Source organism: Mixophyes fleayi, chromosome 2 (assembly GCF_038048845.1).
Source record: "Mixophyes fleayi isolate aMixFle1 chromosome 2, aMixFle1.hap1, whole genome shotgun sequence".
NCBI lineage: Eukaryota > Metazoa > Chordata > Amphibia > Anura > Limnodynastidae > Mixophyes > Mixophyes fleayi.
In genome coordinates this window covers 127561707-127584185 of record NC_134403.1, presented here as the reverse complement: position 1 = coordinate 127584185, position 22479 = coordinate 127561707, and the positions used below count along the sequence as shown (strand labels likewise).

Sequence of the window (22479 nt, the reverse complement as noted above, 5' to 3'; positions counted from 1 at the left end):
GTACACGGCCTGGCATTCTGATGATGTAAGTTTTAAACTTGCTCAGAAGAGAACTGCACACAGATCAGTTCCCTAATCATCAAGTGACTTGGCAGCAGCATTGGATGTACAGCATAGCGTTTGGTGAGAGGTTAAGGATGGAGAGATAAAGATAGCATGGCAGGTTACAGACGAAGGGTTAAATATGATTGATGCAGGGGTCAATGTTGGAGTTGATAATGCAAGAAGGAATGATTGATAATGACAGAGGACCAGTTGATGATGGTGGCCTAATTATTATGATTATAACTATTAAGTGGGCAGCATAATCATGATGAGGAAACAGTGTATTGGTTATGATAAATGGGGTATCTCGATGGGTAGATTATGAGCAGAGGAGGAGGATAAGGGGCACAATTGGAAGGAGAAGAGTATTGAGTGGGCACTAACAATGCTGAGGATGTGGTCAATGAGTTTTAGGATTGAGAGGGAGCTTAGAGAATGAACTTAGATGAGTGAGATGAAGAAGAGGTTTGAGGTGGACAGAATGGTCTGTAAAGTCTGTGAATTGCGTGTAAAGAGGGCTAGGGCACTGTTTATTGAGTGTTCTCTATCAGCGGATATATATATATATATATATATATATATATATATATATTTTATATATATCTCCATGGTTTCTAAATTTTTAATCTGATTTCTAAATTCTAAATTATTTCTTTGGCCCTTGAATTACACATTAAAAACACTCGATCGTATCTCATACAGTAGTCTGTAAAGTACCCAGAGAAGGTTGGGGCCACAAACAAGACCACTGGAGAGCTGTCCCAGTATAGTAGTGGTTGTAAAGCACTGCTGTACAAGATCAGGAACAGTCAGGAGGAAATGTATTCCCTTTTATATACAGTAGGATGGTTTCTTCAAACATGGACAAAAAAGAAACATCTTCATTTTTGATAATGCAGCAGTTACAATTTCATTTGTTGACACTACCCGCTTCTGGTTTCTTCAAAACTTTCATGTTTTTCTTTTGACATTTTGGTCTAATTCTTGAGTTTTCTTCATAACAGGGCACAGTTTGACATCTGAAGAGAAAAAGGAAATTCTTGCCACAGCGGCTGCCATATATATTGCATCACAGATCAGATCACGCCACTTTCTGAATAACCCAAGGTTTGTAACACATACAAGAATATTTGGTAGTTGCTGAAATGTCACTTATTTCTTTTCCTATTATGTGTGAAGATTGTAGCAATTTGTGACTGTGTAAAATGATTAGATGTTCTGTTTGGTATTCATGCATGCTTTTGCATAAAATATGCACTGTACTGTCCTTTCCAAATACACTTTTTTTAGTTTCAAGGAATAGGATCAGTTTGGGTTTTTTGGTTTAAGGTTTCACTTTGGGCCTAGGATTTGAATTGGGGCCACATGTACCCATTTGTAAATTCTAAATGAATTCAGGACTACAATACTAGTGGGTGAGCAGTCCAGCCAACAGCCTACAGTGCGAGTGATATATGATGCTTGCAGTTTACACATGCATAGAATTTATATCGGTTACCCCATGCTGAAGACCTAATTTATATCCTATAACTGAAATACCAATTTCTCAGCTCTCTTTCAATGACAAATGCTCTTTAATTCATTCAGGATAGCATATAGTAGCCAAGCTATGGACTTTGAGAGAGACAAAATATTAAATGATTGTTACCAAGGGCTTGCAAACCAAATTATTTACATCAAATCCATCACAAACAACAATGAGTAATTGGATAAATAATTCCATGGTTAGTGCCACCTATGATAAAAGATTTCACAATACAGTTGTAAAAGTCACTGTAAATCTTTAATGTGAGAAGACCTTTGTCAGTTCATAGCCACATTCATGTGGAAAATGTGAATAATGGAAAAATGCTCATAATAGAGTAAAGGGGTACATTTACTTTTAAGGCAAATTCATTGCAGTACAAAATGCATGAAGTGTACTTAATGGTTTGTCTATATGGGACATTCTATACAGGGTAAATAAGAATTAGATTTTGCATTTTTACAATTTAATCTACTAATCTTGAAAAACAAATCAGAGTTTATTGTAAATATCCAAATTAAGGAGGGCCTGGGAAATAGTGATCATACTTTAGTATACATTGATTTAAGCTATAAGAATGTTGGTATGACAAAACATTTATCTTATGGCTAGTCTGATTATTATTAATATTATTTTCGTGGATTTGTAAGGCGCCACAGTGCTTTGCAGCACCATAGAGTAGGGAAAACAGTACATACATAAAACAGGGACATACAAGGTAGACAAGATAAGCACAGACATGAGTCATCAGAAAACATTATAGTTGAAATTTTGTAATAAATAAACCAGAATTTTGGTTCTATATTATTACATTTGAAAATGAATGTGAATTACAGCTAACTTGTTTCATTTACGATAAAAACATTGTACACATTTAATCCTCAGCACATTTTCAGTTTGTTTTTACTTTACAGTTTTTCCGGTTACTCATCTTTTCTTGTGACATCTCCATCTTGGTCTCAACGGATACACGCACACACGCACACACCCCTGCACACTGACATACGTCATACACAGACTCTATGTGGACTTCCACAAGCAGGTCAGTTAGGGTTTTTGGTGCATTCACGTGGTACAGTTTATGTGGTCAGTTATGTAGTGCTAGAGGTAGATTTAATAGCTGAATACTAGACTACAAAATTAGTTTGGAACTTATGGCAGTAGTTGCCAGGTTATAATAATTTTATTCAGGACAGAGTATTTTTAAATATCCAAGCAATTCCAAAACCTTGTGTTGTTAATGGTTTATTTGCAAAATAATTCTGGCTTTGAGCACATTACATTTTAATCTACAAATTAAACCAGTTACGTATGGTCTGCAATGGGTTATATTTTATATTTTCAAAATGTAAATATATTTAGATAGAAAGTACTAGTTTAATGATACATGGTTTATTTTGTCTTTCTAAATATTGAAATGGACTTAGCACTGTAAGAGGTTTTACTGGCTTTGTGTCGCACCAGCCTACACCGCCCACCCTCTAGTCTCCTATAATAACCTTGTCTCCACACACCATTCAGGGCAAATAAAGCACCACTATAAGGGATCCCCAGAAGTTAACGGCCTGGGAACTTTGCTTACTAAAACAGAGGCTGCATGAGCATGGTTTATATGGGCACAGCACATGTGTAGCCATATGCAGTCCACATAGAGCAAAATTAAATATCGGGAGTGGTCACCAAGCAATAGATCAGTGCAATGAGTGAGTTTTCTTCGGTTCACTGAGAGACTGCCACTAATTGTGTGTCTCACTAATACTACAACATCTAGAAAGTCATCCATTAGGAAATGGGGAAAAAAGTGTAAATGTGTACAATAAGTAGCAAAATGGACACTAAACAGTGGTCGAAGTGGCGGTATGAAAAATGTAATGGGAATGTAAATGAAAGAAATTTGATAGTTTTAAAATGAAGGCATGCTACCGAATACACTTCCACTGACACTAAATAACAATAACATAAAGAAAGCTGCCTACACTATTATTCATGTAAATTGTACTAAGTGATATGATAGAAATGTTTGTTGAACAGTCTTTTGGTACATGCCCTGCCTAAATTGTCTTTCCATAATGGAAACATTCTTTCATGCTTGCTTGATGCAGAGGAGCCTATGAGAATGCAGACAGTATTACAGAATTGGGGCTGGCTGGTTTGGCTTCAGTCTATTTTCATTTTAGGCCGAGTGGGTGTAACTGAATGACTTTACAGGTGTGGCTACATCATACTATCTCATGGGCCCACTAATGTAATGTTTGCATTTCTGAATCCAATTACTAAAGAACTTCCTATGCAATGTTTTTGTTGGCCATAATCTGTATTTTCCTTATTTCTTCATGGGATTTGTTCTTTCATCTTTTATTAGACTTGGCAAAAATATACCTGCATTACTCGAAAAGAAAAAAAGAAAAAGTAACACTCGTGCTCCAGATAGTTTTGTCATAATGTGTGAAATTTGAATGTGGCTCAGCCTGTGTATATGATTGTAGTTTTGGTGCATTGTTTTCTGGATCGGGCTTAATGATTGCATAACTGTGTTAGGATAGCTGGAGAAAAAACCTCAAAGTGACTTGTTTGTGTCAAATAATGGAGCATGGTATGGCTTATAAAGGCAATATAACTTGTAATATTGTTGTAACTGACTGGCTGTCTGGTTTTTGTGATTTCTGTATAAAGACCAAAGTTTCCCCTCACCAGCTAGCAGAAATAATTGCGTTCACTCCTTGCTGCCGTTAAGTAAACTCCGGTGGCCAATGTTTTTTTTTTTAATGTTTTTATTGGCTTTTAACCTTATTACACAAATAATAACAAATTAGAAAGGCAAGGGCAAGTAAAGAGGGGAATGTAAGGGAGGGGTTGGGAGCACAACAGCACAACATATTCCATTAGTCTATTCACATGCTATTTGTCCAAGTAAATACCCCATAAATGTGATTACTTTGCAGATATCGGTATATGTATGCCTGTGTATATATAATGAAACAACAAAATTATATTCATATAGCCAGTTATGTACATTTCTATTGATTTACATATTAAGATGCAGAAAGACCCTACTTATAGCCATTGTTTTTGGCTATCCATAAACTTCATGTTTTGTGGATTTTTGCTAGTTTGTTTCACTGTATAAAAATTCATTTAATAATGGGCTACTCCACATTTTCCATATATATATATATATATATATGTAGATTGTGAAGGGCTCTGGAGACATCCATATGGATATGAAGTACTTCCTTGCATAAAAGAGGACAGCAAGACATAATGGCTCATTATGAGTAGGAGCAGTATTGGTTCCTGTTATGCCTAACAAGTATATATGAGAGTCCATTGAATATATATAATCCATTACCTTGCGCCAGAAATGATTACTATGACAGCAGCTCACTGTTTTATGTGCAAACAGCTCTTTATTTCAAATTTGCGGCACAAATGGGATTTTTAAAATCCCCTATTATAAATTTGAATAGGCTATAGATAAGGTCTATGCAAAATCGGTGTTTGTATATGTCAATTTCTTGCTTGTAGAGAAAACGTTGGGTGTTAGGAGTGCCTCCTCCCAAACTTCTTCAGAGATGTCCCCAAGATCCTCCACCCATTGCAATTATTTTTTATTACCTTTTCAGGCTATATTAAGTTCTAATTTTGAAGGAAGATTTTCAACCAATCTGGATCTATTGAGTTCTGATTGTGTGACACAATTAGAAGTAATGAAAAAAATGTGTAGGGATATCAACCTTATTTTGGAGTTGTGGAATGATATAATTGTACTACCGTCAAGTTTGTGACTTTTGATGCAAATACTTCAGATATAAAATATGTGCTTTTATATATGTGGTCTTAGGTTTACATTCTGTAAAAGAGATCAAGTTTGCATACTTTATGGTCTTGACTACAGCATAGCATGCCTGCTCTGAAATGAAAGCAGGGTTTGAATGATCTTGTTTGAACCATGAACAAATCACTAGGTAAAATGTTTATATATGACCAGTACCACCATTCCGCCCTCTTTTCTGTCTTGCAGTGTTATAAAGTAGGTACAAGACTGTTTACCAGTCCATATAAACTAGATGAATTGTGAATTAATTGTTTTAAAAATATGTTATTACATAAGGTATAACATTTGGGGAAGAAAACATTTTTTTACATTTTTTTAAACTTAGATATTTTTTATTATGTTTCTAAAATAACACATAACAGACAAAACAATGTATACAGGATACAATCGGTAATATCACAAATCTGTACAAACAACATTGCTGACATCTAGAAAAAAAAAAACACCATACAGAAAAATAAATCGTAAAACAGAAATAGAAGGGCTGGGGGAAGGGGGCAGCAAGGAGGGGGAGGGGGATCCATATTTAGAGACAAGTAACATTAAACAGAGTACAGTCTGAAACGTTATTACAGTTAGGCATTATGGTTCTTAGAGGGGCTGATGTTCCAGGAAATATTCATACAATTGATCAGCGGGGTGGACACGGCAGTGGAATATGGTTTCCATCACATAACTAAGTTTAGATTTGTCAATAATTTTAGAAAGGGGTGGAGGTAATGGAGACTTCCAATCCTAGGCTATTGCCGCCATAGTGGCGATGAGTATGTGTCCAGTGACATAGTAATTGTGATTCTGAAGATGGGTGGATAAAGATGTAAAAGTTCCATGGTGGGACAAGGGAGGATACTGGATTTATTAACCTGAGATATCAGATGGAAAACCGCGTCCCACAATAGTCTGGGTCTTGAACACGTCGAAAAAACATGCATGAGCAAACTAATTGCACCAACTTCTCTCCAGCGGTGTTTAGTTACCGAGGGCAAGATTTTGTGGATTGAAATACAACCTGTATACAGTCTTAATCATCGTCTCCATATGATTGATACACTGAGACATTTTATAAATGCTCTGAAAGATTTTTTACCAGTCCTCCTGAAGAGATAGTGATCCACAAATCAGATTCCCAGGTAGCCTAAACTGACAGATTGCGTGTTTCAACAGGGGACATAAGAGTCTTCGATTTTTTGTAACTACCCTACATAGTATCAGTCAACTAGGCTTATCCAGCCACAGGAAGTTTGCCAACGAGAATTGAAAGGAGTTGTGGTATTCAATGGTAATCCAAGGTTTGAATGGGGAAGGCAGTAAGGCAGCGCGTTGATAAGCTTTTAATTTAGGTGTGGCCAGACCCTTGTCAATTTAGAGCGGAACATTAATTCTCTGGAAAGCCTAGGACATTTATTTCGCCGGAAGAGGAGAGAAACCCATTGCTGAAGACCTTAGCAGAAGGAGTAATGCACAGAGTGGAGATGGCTTGGAAAAAAAATCTTTCAAATCCAAATTTGGTTAGAACCGCGGACATATATTCCCAGTTGTTCCTATCAAATGCCTTTTCTGCATCTAGTAAGTAACAACAGAGGTACGGAGCTAGCGGTATGTGTCTCAATAATGTTTAGGACCCTCCTGTAATATTTGGTGCCTGTCTGCCAGGCACAAAGCCCACTTGATCCAAATTAATCAGTTGTGGCAGGATGGGGGTTAGCAGTTAGCCTAGCAAAAATTATGAGATCTGTGTTAAGGAGCGCTATGGAATGATAATTATGGCAGTGTGATGGATCTTTGCCTGGTTTAGGGATGGTAATTATTTGTGCTTCGAGCATTGCTTCTGATAGAAATGTGTCTCGGGTAGCCAAATTAAATGATGTAGTGAGGATGGGGGTCAGCTTGGGCTGGAAGAAAAAGTAAAAGTCATTTGTAAAGCTGTCGGGGCCCTGATTCTTGCGACGTTTAATGGATTTTATAGCACCTTTTGACCTCATCCTCCGTCCAGTCCGAGCACATGCCCGAAGCCTAATCTAGAGACAGGGATAGGAGCGAGATCGAAGCCAGGAACCTGTTAATAGACTCTGCAGAGGGCTTGGTCATAGATGAATCAGCCTTTAGATTATAGAGACACTCTTAATAGGACTCAAACTGGCTCGCTATACTGAGTGGGTTGGAGATATGGGTAACTTGCACATTACTCAGAACCTTGACTAGGTTGATAGCATTCTTTTTGCGAGGTTTACGGGCCAACAATTTGCTCGCTCTATTACCTAAAGTGTAGAACTGCTGGTTGAGTCTAGCTATGGTATTGTTGATCTGTAAAAGAGAAACTTTGTTACTTTTCCTGCGTTTAGCTTTTATGTTGGAATCAAAAGCAGTACGTTTATGTTGAGCTTTAAAGAATGCTAAATGGGATTCAAAAGAGGCCTGTACCTTGGATTGTGTTTTCCTAATTGTAGCCACAGCCTGAATTGTTGCTCCCCTCATAACTGTCTGTCTTAAGAGCACACCAGTGGGTATAAACCGAGGTGTCCTCGGGTTTGTTAATCTCTAAAGAGGAATCAAGGGCATCCCGCATGACCTGAACCCCACCATCATCCGTCAATATGTAATCTTCCCCTCTCCAGGGTCTAGTAGGTTGGATTCCAGCAATGAGCTCCAACTGCCACACTACGAGGGCATGATCAGACCAAGTTATGGGTAAGATCTCGACATTTACAATACGCTGAAGAGACATTTATCAGACAGCACAAGGTCAATTCTTGAGTATTTGTGTACATGGGAAAAACACGTGTAATTCTTCTCACCTGGGTGATTAGCTCTCCACACATCATACAAATCATACGCTGCTAGAAGTTGAGAGAAGGCAAAGGAGATGAAATTAAAAGAAGCCATAGACTGGCTGGAGGACTAGAGGTGCAGTCCAGTTTGTAATCAGGGGCTACATTGAAGTCACCCATGCATAGGAGCATTCCTCATTTAACAGTGTGCGTGATATAACTTCCTAAGAAAGGGGAGTTGATGAGAATTAGGGGAGTACAAAGAGACTAATGTAATAGGCTGGCAACCTATTTTCCCCACTAAGCTCAGATATATTCCTTTTTTATCGGTGTTCAATTGATCAATTAGCATTGATCAAGATGGCTACACCATTGCGTTTAAACATGCCAGAAGCAGAATAACAGGTTGGATATTTAGGGTTGTGAAATTGAGGTGGGGAATGTAATGAGAAGTGGGTCTCCTGGATAGCTACAATATCTGCTTTTTGAGCCGGAAATCTTTACAGAACTATTCTCTGTTTATTAGCGCAGGTCAATCCCTTCGAGTTTATAGAAAGAAATTTAACCATTATCCTAGGTCTTAAAGTTGAGAAAATCAGCATACCCAAAAATCGGGGCAGTCGTCTTTTCCTAACAGTCTCCGACAAAACAGGGAAAGACAGGTAAGCAAAGGCAGGAACGAAAGGACAGAAAAATACTGAAATAGCACCCATAAGAGAGCTAACATTTATGCCACTAAATGAAGAAAAGGAAGTGGCAGAAAATTAGTATCTGTATGGGGGCATGTGCCCGTGCCATGGGCCCTCTAACTTAAGAGAACCTTAAACAAGATATATAAACAAAGTCATTAAATATACCTGCCCAACATGTAGGAACCCTATGATATAGGTATAGTGCAGCACGAGACCCAATAGTGCCACACTTGGGTAGGGCAGGAAATAATAATAGCATAGCAGTAAAGACCTTAACTTTAATAAAGAAGGAGCAATATGCAAAACAATAATAGTCAAATTAGAGGATGTAATACCTCCACATGGAAGGAGGAAAAGTGTCCAGGAGCAGGAAAAAGGATTTCCCCTACTTAAGTATATTGGGAGGTAAACTATGTGAAAGGATACAGAGTTTGAACCTATACCAGCATGGATCAGAGTAAGTTACATCAGATACAACAAATGAAGTGAGTGGTCAAAGTCTTACGTGGTGCTTGTAGACCATTCCTTGGTAACACAGCTAGCCTTGGAAATAGGAGTTGGGTCTAGAAGCTGGATATCCCAAATGTTCAACAGTGACATGCCCTTGTCAGGAGAAGGTGCGGCCACAAAAGTACCATTTCTGTGAACTAGTAGTTTTGTCGAAAAGCCCCATCGGTATTGTATATTGGACAATCTTAAGGTTGCCGTGATCTCGTGAAACAACCTGCGTTTGGCCAATGTAGCCGCAGAAATATACAGGTACAATTGAAGATCTTCCAAATCCACTCGAGTATTAGAAGTGCACCAATAGAAGAGAAGAGTATCCTTGGGTGCAGAGTCCAGAGCATTCCGAGATTTGGGCAAACGGTGGATACAATCTATGAGAAGATCGTTAGCCGAGGCCCATGGTAATAGTTTATGGAACAAATCGGTGGCATATTCATATAAATCGGAGTTTGTGTCAGGGATACCCTGAATTTTAATGTTGCTCTGCGACCTGTCCTCAAGATCTACCCGTTTTGTCTTTAATCCCAGCTATGTGGGAAGAATATATATTTTTTAACAATGACTACATTACCAGGAGGAGTTAAAAGGAGCAAGAGCTAAATGCCCATCTTAATTTTCATATTGTTGACCGTTGGAAAAATGTTTAATGTAGTCCTCCCATTGTCTACTGACTATAATTCCTAGCTACTTAAGAAAATGCTCCCAGATCTGTGGGTATTTTCCTGGAATTTGTTTAAGTTTAAATTAACTATGGAGAAAATTTAGATATTTATCACAATTCACTTTTAAGACTGAATATGCTCCAAATGTGTCCGTTCTTTACAAGTTTGTATCTAATGAGCATTTGGGATTATTTAGAAAAAAAAATAATGTTGTCAGTATATAACTTTTCTATCTCTTCCTGTCCAATCTTTACTTTCTTAATCCTGTCATTACCTTTAATACTGATTGCTAATGGTTCAGATGCTATAGCAAAAGGCATTCCTACCACATACATCTGTTAAGGTTGGAAGGAGAATAAGGCACCAACTAGCACCCTAGACACATGATGGTTATACAGCATCTTTTTCCTGTCTATAAATTGAGGCCCAAAACCAAATTCAGACCTAACTATACAGATCTATCTCCACTCAGCTAAGTGTGTAGAGTGGTAGTTGCAAATTGGAATTATATTGGCTTATATTAAGGTGTATTTGCCAGGCATACGGCCTGCTTGGTCTCAGTAATATGTTGTGAATAATACAGGTAAGTCTAATAGCCAGGACTTAACTAATATCTATAATATATATGGGGTTGTATGAGCTACAGCCTGTGTGATCTTTATTTGGCTTGGGAAAAACAGCTACAAGAGCTCCCTTCAAAGAAGGGGGAAGATCTCCATAGAAATCCCTGAATCTAGCATTAGTTGTGCAGTGGATCTGACAAAATATCACCCCCTTGTCCTTGTTTCCTAGCATTCTGGATTTAGAAAGGCAAGATAATTATTCATCTTTTAGCCATTGTACATATGTTGCTGTGTTGCTTTCCGTTGTCCTTTCTTATTCTCCGAGATACGTGTTGGGCCAGTAAATCCCCAACATATAATTTTTATAAGTTTTACACTAGAACTACAGATCCCCTTATGATAGCTTTAGCAGCATCTCGTATTGTGTGGCTGGGTTACTGGTCAAAGATCTGATAGTAGCGTTGGTTGTGCTACAGGAAAACCTATCCACAAAGGATTACTTTACCCTCTTCCAGTAGGTGGGGTAGAAGTAAAATGTAATGTTAATGGTAAGTGGCCAGATACCTGTCTGAGAATAAAAATATAAAAGACAAGAAGTCACACAAGGCATGTGCTAGATCTATTATAGAAAATGGGTGACGACTTCTCCAAATATATACATTTCAGACATAAAGGAACAAAATCTATAAGACAAGTAGTGACCATAATAGTTTGCAGTTGAGTGTGTATTCATTGTACAATACTATATTGAAATTTGTAAGCCATACTAGTAGAGAGCGTGAAAATTCAGCTATAAAATGAACACTTTTCTTCAGTTCAAAGTAAACAGTGGAGGAACATATAAACTGCAGGTATGCATAAGTTTCATCATTATTATTAACATTATTTTTATAGCGCCAGCAGATTCCATAGTGCTTTGTAATTGGGAACCAAGAGTAATAAAACAATACTGGGTAATACACACAGAGAGGTAAGAGGGCCCTGCTCGCAAGCTAACAAACTATGGGACAATGTTTATCTAGCACTGTGCACAAAATAGCCATATATCTACAATGTGCATCTCTTTTAACCCGATATACATGGAATATTAATGTCATTTTAACCAGTATAATTATTCTAACAAGTGGATTGGACGATATATCCTACCAAGGGCACTTTATGGATTTAACTGGGGGTTTGTCAAATGAGTTTTCTTGCTGACAGGATGCCTGGAAAACATTGTTTCAAAAATTGAAACCTAATGATTTTTTGATTTTACCATTTAGACCCATTACTTTCCAAGATATCATATTTACTTGGGATTCCCGCTGGTTCTTTACTGCAGCTTTATCACCATCCATGTATAATCAATATCCTCACAAATGTCTCAACAAAATTCCCATGTTATCAGTGTATCTATTTAAAAAAATAAAAATAAAAAAATAACATGTTTGCCAATGTATGGCCTGATTCATTAAGGAGAGCAAAGCAAAAAAGAAGTAAATTTGCTTCTGGACAAACCATGTTACATTGTATTATTTTGCACATAAGAAAAGTACTGGCGGCTTTTTCATGTCGCACAGAAATACTTAATAGCTTTATTTTTACACTGACCTACTGGGACCGATTCAATTTCGGCCAAGTTGTTCTAGGAATAAAGCGGCACTAATACTATTACCTTTAATATGGTAATTTTAACCTGAAGGGAATAGGATGCAAATTTTTATATTTTAGGTATATAACCGTACCATGCAAATCCATCCCAAATAGATAGACATTTATTCCGCAGTGATACCAAAACTAATAACCAAAATTTGTTTAATTAAATCTTATGATAAAATAGTATGTCTAAATTTACCAGATGCACCACCCGAACCAGTGGTTGTAGTGTTCCCAAGTTGTACAGCGCTAGGGAATATGCTGGCGCTATATAAAGAAATGTCACTAATAATAATAATAGTTTAGACTTCAGTTATTACACCAGATAATCGATGCAGGCTGTTACTTTCAGGAGAGCTTCTTATAAACGCATTACAAAGACCTGACATGTATTAATGAACAGATTGCACAGATAACTTGGTAATGGTGCAAGATATGCAACACAAGCTGGCGTACGTCCCACTCTGCATCAGCCCCTCTGTCACTAACTTTAGAAACCTATTGGCAGATAAAGGTTTTTTCAGCTCTTACATCCACCTTGGTAGTTACAGTATTCGTTCAAGAGGTTTGGCATTTTGACATTGTAGTCATCGTAGTTTTTAGGTACTGAGGCCTTCATTTTGGCTACATCTGAAATCAGAGCCTCAATTTGTGCAGTAGTCACAGAGCTAGTCTTCTACTGGGTGTCATACTTGTTAATGTAAATAGCATTAAACTCTGTAGTTGAAAGGCTATAATGCTCAGCACTAATAACACAGGAGCTTCACCTCCTGAAACGACTCATGGATACTGGTGGCATCCTACTGAAACACTATTTGAGGATGGGATTGTAGATTAACAGGGTTGTCCTGAAGCGGTCAACATAGTTGTGGATTAAAGTTTGTCCAAAATTCATCATTCTTGTATGTGTCTCCCAGTGTTGGCGGACTTCCAATTTTATATATTTTTATCTTCCCCTTACTCTAAAAATGTCCATAAGTCCTGCGATCTAGATAGCTGATTGGGCTGTATTTGGCTTAAGTAGGCAGGTGTGTGTGCACAAAACAAAAAATGATGATACCGATCAGCACTGGTATCTTACTGTGTGTGTGCCAACCATAGAGGGGCTATTTTTGCCCAAGTACAGAAGGACTGGATTTGATTATTATTTCTACACAAGTTTATAGCCAAATTGGACTCTGTAGGGGTGTGTAGGTATTGATCATTTCAGTTTACAAATAAGGGACAATATTTTGTATTTATATACTATTGATCCAAAGTTGGGACAAGTAATGTATAGAGCTTCTGTTATTATTCCTACTATGAACCCACTACAGGACAGAAGTATTTGAATAAAACGAAGTATGTTTATTAAGGCAGATACACCTGGAAAGCCAATTGGTGCAGAGAACCTATGAACAGCAACTCAGAACTAGGATATGAAGGGTTAACCGCAGGACAACCAGGTTTGAGCCACAGATACAGGAGATGATTAATAGTTCAGTCTATAGTAGAGCTGGGCGGGCTTGGTTCCCAGAGATCCGAACCCACCCGAACTTTGCCTATCCGAGTACCAAGCCGAGCAGGCTCGGTACTCTCCCGCCCATTCGGAATCTAAATCAAGGCAAAACGTCATTGTGACGTATTCGTATTTCAGAGCTCGGTTCTCGCGAGATTTGAAAAGCATAAATACCCGCCTCCACAGCAATCCATCGCCATTTGACAGAGGGAGAGAGCAGGGTTAGGTCACAGGCTGTATTAGAGCAGGGACCTTGTACACCTTATTCTTTGTATTATTATTTCATTTCTAATCTATTCAATTCTATTAATTCCAATTATATTAGCGATTGTTAGAGCAGGAAGAGAGGAGGATAGAGGAGGCTTTTTTTAAAAAAAAAAATTGCACTACAAGTGCTTTGGGGTGTCCAATATTCCCCAGTGTTTTACACTAATTTTTCTGGCTGTCAAAAGTGATATTTATCAACAGTATCTATACAATATTTTGCACTACAAGTGCTTTGGGCTCATTAAAATGGATTCAAAGCAGTCCACATATGAGCAGAATCAGCAAGCAGGTGCTGGCACTAGTCCTGATTGTAGTGTTCCCAGTACGTCATCTGGTAAAGTCTATGTAAAAGTACATAGTCTTTTTAAATCAGGGAAAAAAACATGCACCCAAAAATGTTTTACCGTGTTGAAGCGAAAAAGAAGTGTAACTGAGGAAAAGTTAACTGCCGATAAAAAAAAATTGCCAACATGCCATTCTACACACGCAGTGGCAAAGAAAGAATGCGGCCTTCGCCTTTCTCTATTACTGCCAGATCTAAAAATGCTACTGAGCCTTCTTTTTGTACGGTCACTCGTGACCAAGCAAGACCAAGTAATTTGGAGTCTAAAAGTGGTGCACAACTACTGTTACGCGGGAAAGCCGAGCTGCAAGAAAACAGTAAGGCATTAGAGGATAATGTATGCTCTGAATCAGAAATTACACCAATCCCTGTGGAGAGTCCATCCACCAGTGGTATGTCTAATCGTGAGCATTCTGTTTGTGTACCCATAAAGGAGGGCCCTTTCAGCAGTTCTGCTGATGTATGGCTGAACAGCCCGAGTGTAGCCGGTGATACACCAATTGAGGATGCCACTTTGGAATTAGAAGAAGATGAAGGGGAGATTTGTGTGGGCGACGAGGGTGCTAATGATGATGTTGATGATTATGATGCAGACAGATACCAAATTGGCTTTCTCAATTTCTATTTATCTTCTAGATTATATAACGGCTGAATAGTTTTCAATTTTACTCCTAGTGGAGAGGGGATCTGATGCAGACAGATACCAAACTGCCTTTGTCTATTTCTATTTATATTGTACAGTCTAGAACGGCTGAATTTTTTAGTATTTTCTACAAGTGGAGGAGGGCCTAGAGAGACAGAAACCAAACTGCCTTTGTCCATTTCTTTAGATATTTAACTATAAGTGTAGAGTGTAATATACAAACAAAGACGATGGCTGCATTGCCAATATACATAGATGGAGAGGAAGACAATTTGGTTTATGTGTAGAATTAATGATGGCTTACCAGGAATTAAACTGTTTTTTTCATAACTATATAGCTTTACTATTACATTACTTATCCAAAAAACAGATGGAGCACTAAATTTGGTTATTTTATGCCCAAAAACATTGACTTTTAAACAAAATTGCAAAACAAAACCAAAATCAAAACACGTAAGGGCGGTTTGGTGTAAAACCAAAACCAAAACACGACGGTAATCCAGATCCAAAACCAAAACCAAGACACAGGGGTCAGTGAGCATCTCTAGTCTATAGCAACATAGAATGCAGGTTGGGTGTAATACTAGTAGGAGCCTGTATGGAGATGGCGCTAGAGAGCAATACAGAATAAGCCGAGGCCAAAGCAAGCTGCAAATTTGGATGGTCATACATACTGAGCACAGGTAAGTCCAAAGGAGCAGACAGCGGATGCCACGAACCTGAGGCTTGGAGAATTGGTATCATGAATAGCAGACAGTACACAGGTAAGTCCAATGGAGCAGACAGAAGGAAATATCGACCCAGGAAGGATCGACCCAGGCAGCGATATGTGTAGTAGGGGGTCACAGTCAAAGGGTCAATACAGGCAGCAATCGGGAATGGTCAGGTCACAGGCAGAGGTCAAATTGAAGTAACAAACTAGAGCAGGTTATTCACAAGAATAGCAGCCAAGAACAAACGATGAACTGTAAAGAACACTGATTGAGGCAGGTATATAAAACAGTGGAACAGGTGCAGGCACTAATCAGGGAAGGAGATTAACTCCTGCAGATGAGGTGTAATGTTCAAGAACAAAACAGCAGCACCTCTGGTGATAATGAGGTACTGCAGCCACATACAAGGTAAAGCCAGAGTCCTAACAGCTTCCAGCATGTGTACACTGCCCCTCAGTCCCTAACCCATACCATCTTATCTGTAAAATCTAAACAACACCGAACAAATTGCCCCCGTTATAAATACTCTTGCAGATGAACAGTTGACCTATTTACCCCACTATATTTATGGAGAGATACTAAATCACCAGATACCTGAAGGCTTCTCCCATGTAGTGCACACAGAATGTGATTTATATCGAAGCGTATTTAGCTGAAGCTGCTTTAATGGCCGATGTCTGCTGAATGGTCCCAACTGCTGTGTTCTTACATGAATCTTTATTTTTCATTGTAATTTCCCTTTATGTTACTGTGACCATAAAAACAATGGTGTCTTTGGCATTTTAAAACAGTATTTTAATAAGTATTATTGTTAAAGCCTGTATATTGTTTTTGCATGTTAGGGAGGATAAGTTTATCTCTTTATTGTTTTAGAGCTTAGACATAGCTGAATATTTTACATTTATGTTTATGTCAGAGTTTCCAGCATTCTCTGTTCTTTGAACCAGCAACAGGAGCTGGATGGGATCTAGCATAGAATAGGCTCATTATTGCTGGAGTTTTTTTCTTCTCTGTTCCCTGCAATGATTCCAAATGCTCTTGCACACTTCATCAGTATTATTGTAATTCGTTGGCTGCAGGATATTTGGCAGCTGTTGCACCCCACTGGCAAATCCTATTCATACTTCTTTTCCATTCATGATTGCCATTGGAGAATTGATTTCTCTCTCTCTTACTCTAACCTTTCCTCATCCATTTTGGATTGTTCAACTTGAAACATTTTAATTTCATATCATACATCTATTCAAGTCAGTCTTTTTTTTCTTTTAACTTATCACCAGGGTAACAGCATAGTGTGCTTTTTTTCATGGCAATCAAAGTTTTTTTTTTTCCCCCACATGCTTATTATGGCAGTGCATTTTAACTTTGTTTTGAATATGGGTTTTATAGCATTTTACAAGGAAGCAATGTCGATAAATGTCAGAACTGTGAGACTTTGATGTATGTCATGCAAAAGGTATATAGAGTATCTCAAGCTTTATTTGGGTGAACTTCAGCAATATAAAAGGAATATTGCTTGTCTTTAATTCACATTTTATGTTTGATGTACCACAATTATATTCTTGTACTTGGATGTGATGTTTATTTAGTTTGGCTGCCTAGTCTTCCCTTATTAATAAAAATAAGTATCCTTCAGGTGCCCATATCACGTTGCGATTTTGATGGCTATTTAGGCAATTGTTTACCTTATTGGCTGCTTGTATGTACTCAATACATGCACATAATGTATCACAGTAAATCTAGTCAGGCAATGACCACATCTGACCATCTACATGGTCATTATATGACCTTCATCATCATCATCATCAACATTTATTTATATAGCGCCAGCAAATTCCGTAGCGCTTTACAATTGGGAACAAACATTGATAAAACAATACTGGGTAATACATACAGACAGAGAGGTAAGAGAACCCTGCTCGCAAGCTTACAATCTATAGGACAATGGGAGTTAGAAACACAAGGGCATGTGCTACATCATATTGCACAATGGACCAGCTAGAACGCAAAGGTAAAAGTATTGGGTGGGGTGTGTGTGTTGCAGTGTTGGTCAGAGGGTTGTTGTCTTGCGTTAGCTGTGTAGAGAATGGTAATAGGGTAATCTAGGGAAATTAAGATGGTGGCTGAGGAATATCATAACCTTGTCTGAAGAGGTGGGTTTTCAGTGAACGCTTGAAGGTTTGAAGACTAGAGGAAAGTCTTACTGTGCAAGGGAGGGAATTCCACAACGTGGGTGCAGCCCGGAAAAATCCTGTAACCGAGAATGGGAGGATGTGATGAGAGTGGAGGAGAAACGTAGATCTTGTGCAGAATGGAGGTGTCGAGTGGGGAGATATTTCGAGACCAGTGAGGAAATGTATGTCGGTGTAATTTTGTTGATGGCCTTGTATGTTAGTAGAAGAATTTTATATTGGATTCGTTGAAATACAGGCAGCCAATGTAGAGACTGACAGAGTGGCTCAGCAGAGGAAAAACGGTTAGTAAGGAAAATCAATCTAGCCGCTGCATGCAAAATAGATTGTAGGGGTTTAAGTCTGACTTTGGGAAGACCAGTATGGAGGGATTTACAATAGTCGATGCGGGAGATGATGAGTGCATGAATTAATGTTTTTGCGGTGTCTTGTGTCAGATATGTGCGTATTCTGGAAATGTTCTTTTAGGTGTATGTAACATGATTTAGATATAGAGTTGATGTGGGGGTTAAATGACAGTTGTGAATCAAGGATTACACCTAGGCAACGAGCTTGCGGGGTGGGATTTATGGTCATGTTATCAACAGAAATTGAAATGTCAGGCAGGAAGCTTCTGTTTTTGGGTGGTAATATTATTAATTCAGTTTTTGAAAGATTGACTTTGAGTTGGCGAGAAGACATCCAAGATGAAATGGCAGAAAGACAGTCAGCAGACACACAGATGGTGAAAGATCAGGAGAGGATAGATAAATTTGTGTACATCCGCTTAGAGATGATACTGAAATCCAAAGGAGCTTATTAGTTTTCCAAGAGAAGTAGTGTAGATAGAGAATAGCACAATCTAGGACTGAGCCTTGTGGTACTCCAACTGATAAAGGAAGCGGAAAAGAGGTGAATTCAAAGAAATTAACACTGAAAGAGCGATTAGATAGGTAGGATGAGAACCAGGATAGGACAGTGCCTTCAAGACCTAGGGATTATAGCGTTTGTATGAGGAGAGAGTGGTCAACAGTGTCAAATGCAGCAGAGAGATCCAGGAGAATTAGAAGAGAGTAATGGTTTTTATTTTTTGCTGTGATCAAATCATTGACAACTCTGTGGAGTGTTGAGAGCGAAAGCCTGACTGAAGAGGATTCAACAGGTTGTTTGCTGTAAGAAAGTGTGTGAGGCGAGTGTAGGCAATTCTCTCGAGAAGCTTGGAGGGGCACGGGAGCTGGGAGATGGGGCGGTAATTTACGAGAGAGTTAGGGTCAGAATTTTGTTTTTCTTTTAAAATGGGAGTAATCACTGCATGCTTGAATAGTGATGGAAAAATACCAGTAGAAAGAGAGAGATTACAGATTTTAGTTAGAGGGGGAATGAGAACAGGAGACAGGGACATACCAGTTTGTGAGGGAATGGGATCAAGAAGACAGGAGGTAGAGTAGGAATATGAGAAGAGAGTAGAAACTTCCTCTTCATTTGTGGGATCAGAGGGTGCTACAAAGGAATTGAGCCTGAATTGATTGCCTGTCAAGGGAGATGATACCATTTCAAGCCTCATCTTATCAATTTTGTCCTTGAAATAGGAAGCAAGAGCCTGTGCACTGATGTTAGTTGGAGGATTTGGGGCAGGAGGATTCAGAAGAGAGTTAAATGTGTTAAAGAGGCGTTTGGAGTTAGAAGCTTGTGCATAGATGAGAGATTGGAAGTATGCTTGTTTAGCAGTGTCCAGAGCATTTCTTTAGGAGTGGTAGATATCAGTATATGTGATGAAATCATTAGAGGCACAAGATTTACGCCAGTGACGTTCTTCTTTACGAGAGAGTTTTTGTAGAGTTCGTGTTACTGTAGTGTGCCACGGTTGGCAACGAATTCTACGCGAAGTATGTAGTGTCGCTGGAGCCACTTGATCCAGGGCAGTCGCTAGGGTTTGATGAAAATGGGGTACTGCCCGATCAGGGGAGGAAAATGTAGAAATTGTGGAGAGAAGGTGTTGGAGAGAGGTGGAAAACTGTTGAAAATCAATAGAGTTGAAATTCCTGCGGTTGTGAGGAGGCTTGGAAGAGTTTGACACTAGGGAGAGTAAAGAACTGGGGGTGAGCGAGTAGCGAATAAGGTGATGATCCAAGAGGGGGAAAGGAGTGTTTAGGAAATGAGAAACTGAGCATAGTCTAGAGCAGGGGTGTCCAACCTTTTAGCTTCTCTGGGCCACATTGGAAGACGACGAGTTGGTTTGGGTCACACATAAGATACACTAACAATAACGATAGCTGATCATCCAAAAAAACATAGAAAACATAGTTAACACATATATATATATATATATATATATATATATATATATATATATATATATATGAGAAAAAAAGTTATATAACTTTTTTTTTCAAATCCCCCTATACTTACCTTTCAGTCGCCCTGTTCAAAAAAAATCCTCTCTAGTTATTATACTATAATCACTTTTTCTATTGTTTCGATGCAATATCAATAAAGTGCATTTAAGCCAGGCATTGTATATCAGGGTGCCCTGACCAGGCCTGCGGTACCTGACATATACATCACTGTGACCCCAAATTGTGACCTGTTTTGCTAATTACACCACTACGTTAGTTAAGGGATAACAACTTTATAATGGGCCAAAGAGAATAATATATAATGCCCCATTAGTATTAGAAGTAGAAGTATGTAGCAGGGAGATAAGGTCCATGATGCTCCAGGACCAGGTGACTTTTATTCACTGGTCAGCGTCCCTTGAAATAATAAAAAAAATCCCCCTTAACTTACCTTTTAATCGGCTTGTTCTCCTGTCCTCTTCTCTTCTTTTCTCCATTTCTGTGCTGCGGATCGTTCTTCTCGCGCGGGTGACTCCTCTGTGCTGCGCTCCGCAATGGATGTTGGGCATGATGACATCACGCCCGACATTCACTGCGAGCACCGCACCGAGGAGGAGACAAGGGAGGGAGCCGGAGTACCAGCTGACGTGACCGCAAGGTAAGTATTTTATTTTCTTTTTTTTGCAGGTTTTTTTTTTTTCAATTAACAGTACTGCCCCCTTGCCACAACCAAAACTCCTTCTGGGCCACATTTACAGGCATGCTGGGCCGCATGCGGCCCGCGGGCCGAGGGCTGGACAACCCTGGTCTAGAGAAAACAAGATCAAGACAGTGGCCATCCTGATGAGTAGTGTATTCAGTCCACTAGGAGAGGTCAAGTGAGGAGGTTAGAGAGAGTAGTTTGGAAGCAGCATTGGAACGTGGATTAGAAATAGGGATGTTGAAATCACCCATGATGATGGTGGGGATATCAGTAGATAAGAAGTGAGGGAGCCATGCAGAGAAGTGTTCAAGAAATTGTTGCTGTGGACCAGGGGGGCGATAGATGACAGCAACACGCATAGAGAATGGGTTAAAAATCCAACAACTTCAAAAGATGTGAATGTGAGTGATGGGACACTTGGTAGAACTGTGAATGTGCATTGTGTGGAGAGAAGTAGTCCAACCCCCCTCCTTGTCTGCCTCCCGGTCTGGGGGTGTGGGTGAAATGGAGACCACCATGTGAGAGGGCTGCAGGTGAGGCAGTGTCTGATTGCGTGAGCCATGTTTCTGTTATTGCTAGAAGGTTGAGGTTGTTTGTAACAAACTTACCTCCATTCATGATCTCTTCCTCTCAAACAGAACGTGCATTCCAAAGGGCACATTTAAAGGACTTTGGAAGAGTGGGGAGACAGGAGATGCATTTAAGGTTTGCTGGATTTCTGTAGTGTTCAGATATATGCGTGTGGGAGAATTGAGGGGGACCCGGATTAGGTGATATATCACCAGCTAATAGAAGCAGGGATGAAGAAAGGTAGGTAAGATGATTGTAAGATGTGTGTTTTTTTTAGTTTCTGGTGGCATGGTGCGGCTGTTAAAGTTATTGAATTTAAATAGGAAAACCGTTCATGAGTGTTACTAGAGGTGAGTGAAGTAATGAAGGGGCAATGTGGACAGAGGTGTGTGTTGCAGGATGGGTGAGGGATGATATAGTTCTAAGGATAATGCCATGAAAAGAGAGAAAAATATTTTGGCAAGCATTGGGATTTATGAGTCAAATAGCAAAAATGAGGGAGTTAAGGAATTACCTAATTGCAATGTCCAGTGTAATCAGATAAGTAGTGCAGAGCTATGCTGCAGCAAATGTAGTTTATCCATGGATGTCTGGATAGCATAAAGTAATGATGTGGGAGACATGTGGGGGAATGGGTTGAAGTGTTGAATGGAGAGTAATAAAGAGCAGGTGATTGAATAGCTGAGTTTTTGCAGAGTCATGAGAGAGGAGAGTGGTTCAAAATCAGTATCAATTCTTCCTAATTGTGATGGCAGACAAAGCATTAAGTAGAACTGAGAGCACAGTGATAAGATAGGGGACTGAAATAACTGTAGCATGGGTAGGGAGTGGTTGAGTAATTAGTACAGCAGGATGATTAAACATAGTGGATTTTGCAGTGAAAACAAACTGAAAACAAACTTTTATGAAAAGCGAAGAAAATAAGATCAGTGTCCAAAACAGTTCTCATGCTGCATGGAGAATGTAGCCAGGGTGAGTTGAAAACATCAGAGGTAGAAAA

The 22479-nt window shown here is 39.0% G+C and overlaps 1 protein-coding gene across 1 annotated transcript in view; it reads left to right on the top strand.

Annotated features, from left to right (window-relative positions):
* The window catches only part of PCCA (propionyl-CoA carboxylase subunit alpha), a 357370-nt gene that overhangs the window by 192374 nt on the left and 142517 nt on the right, over window positions 1-22479 (top strand). Inside the window, exon 18 of the mRNA XM_075199966.1 lies at window positions 1050-1152. Coding sequence (XP_075056067.1) covers window positions 1050-1152 — 103 coding nt within the window. The remainder of the gene's footprint in view (window positions 1-1049; window positions 1153-22479) is intronic.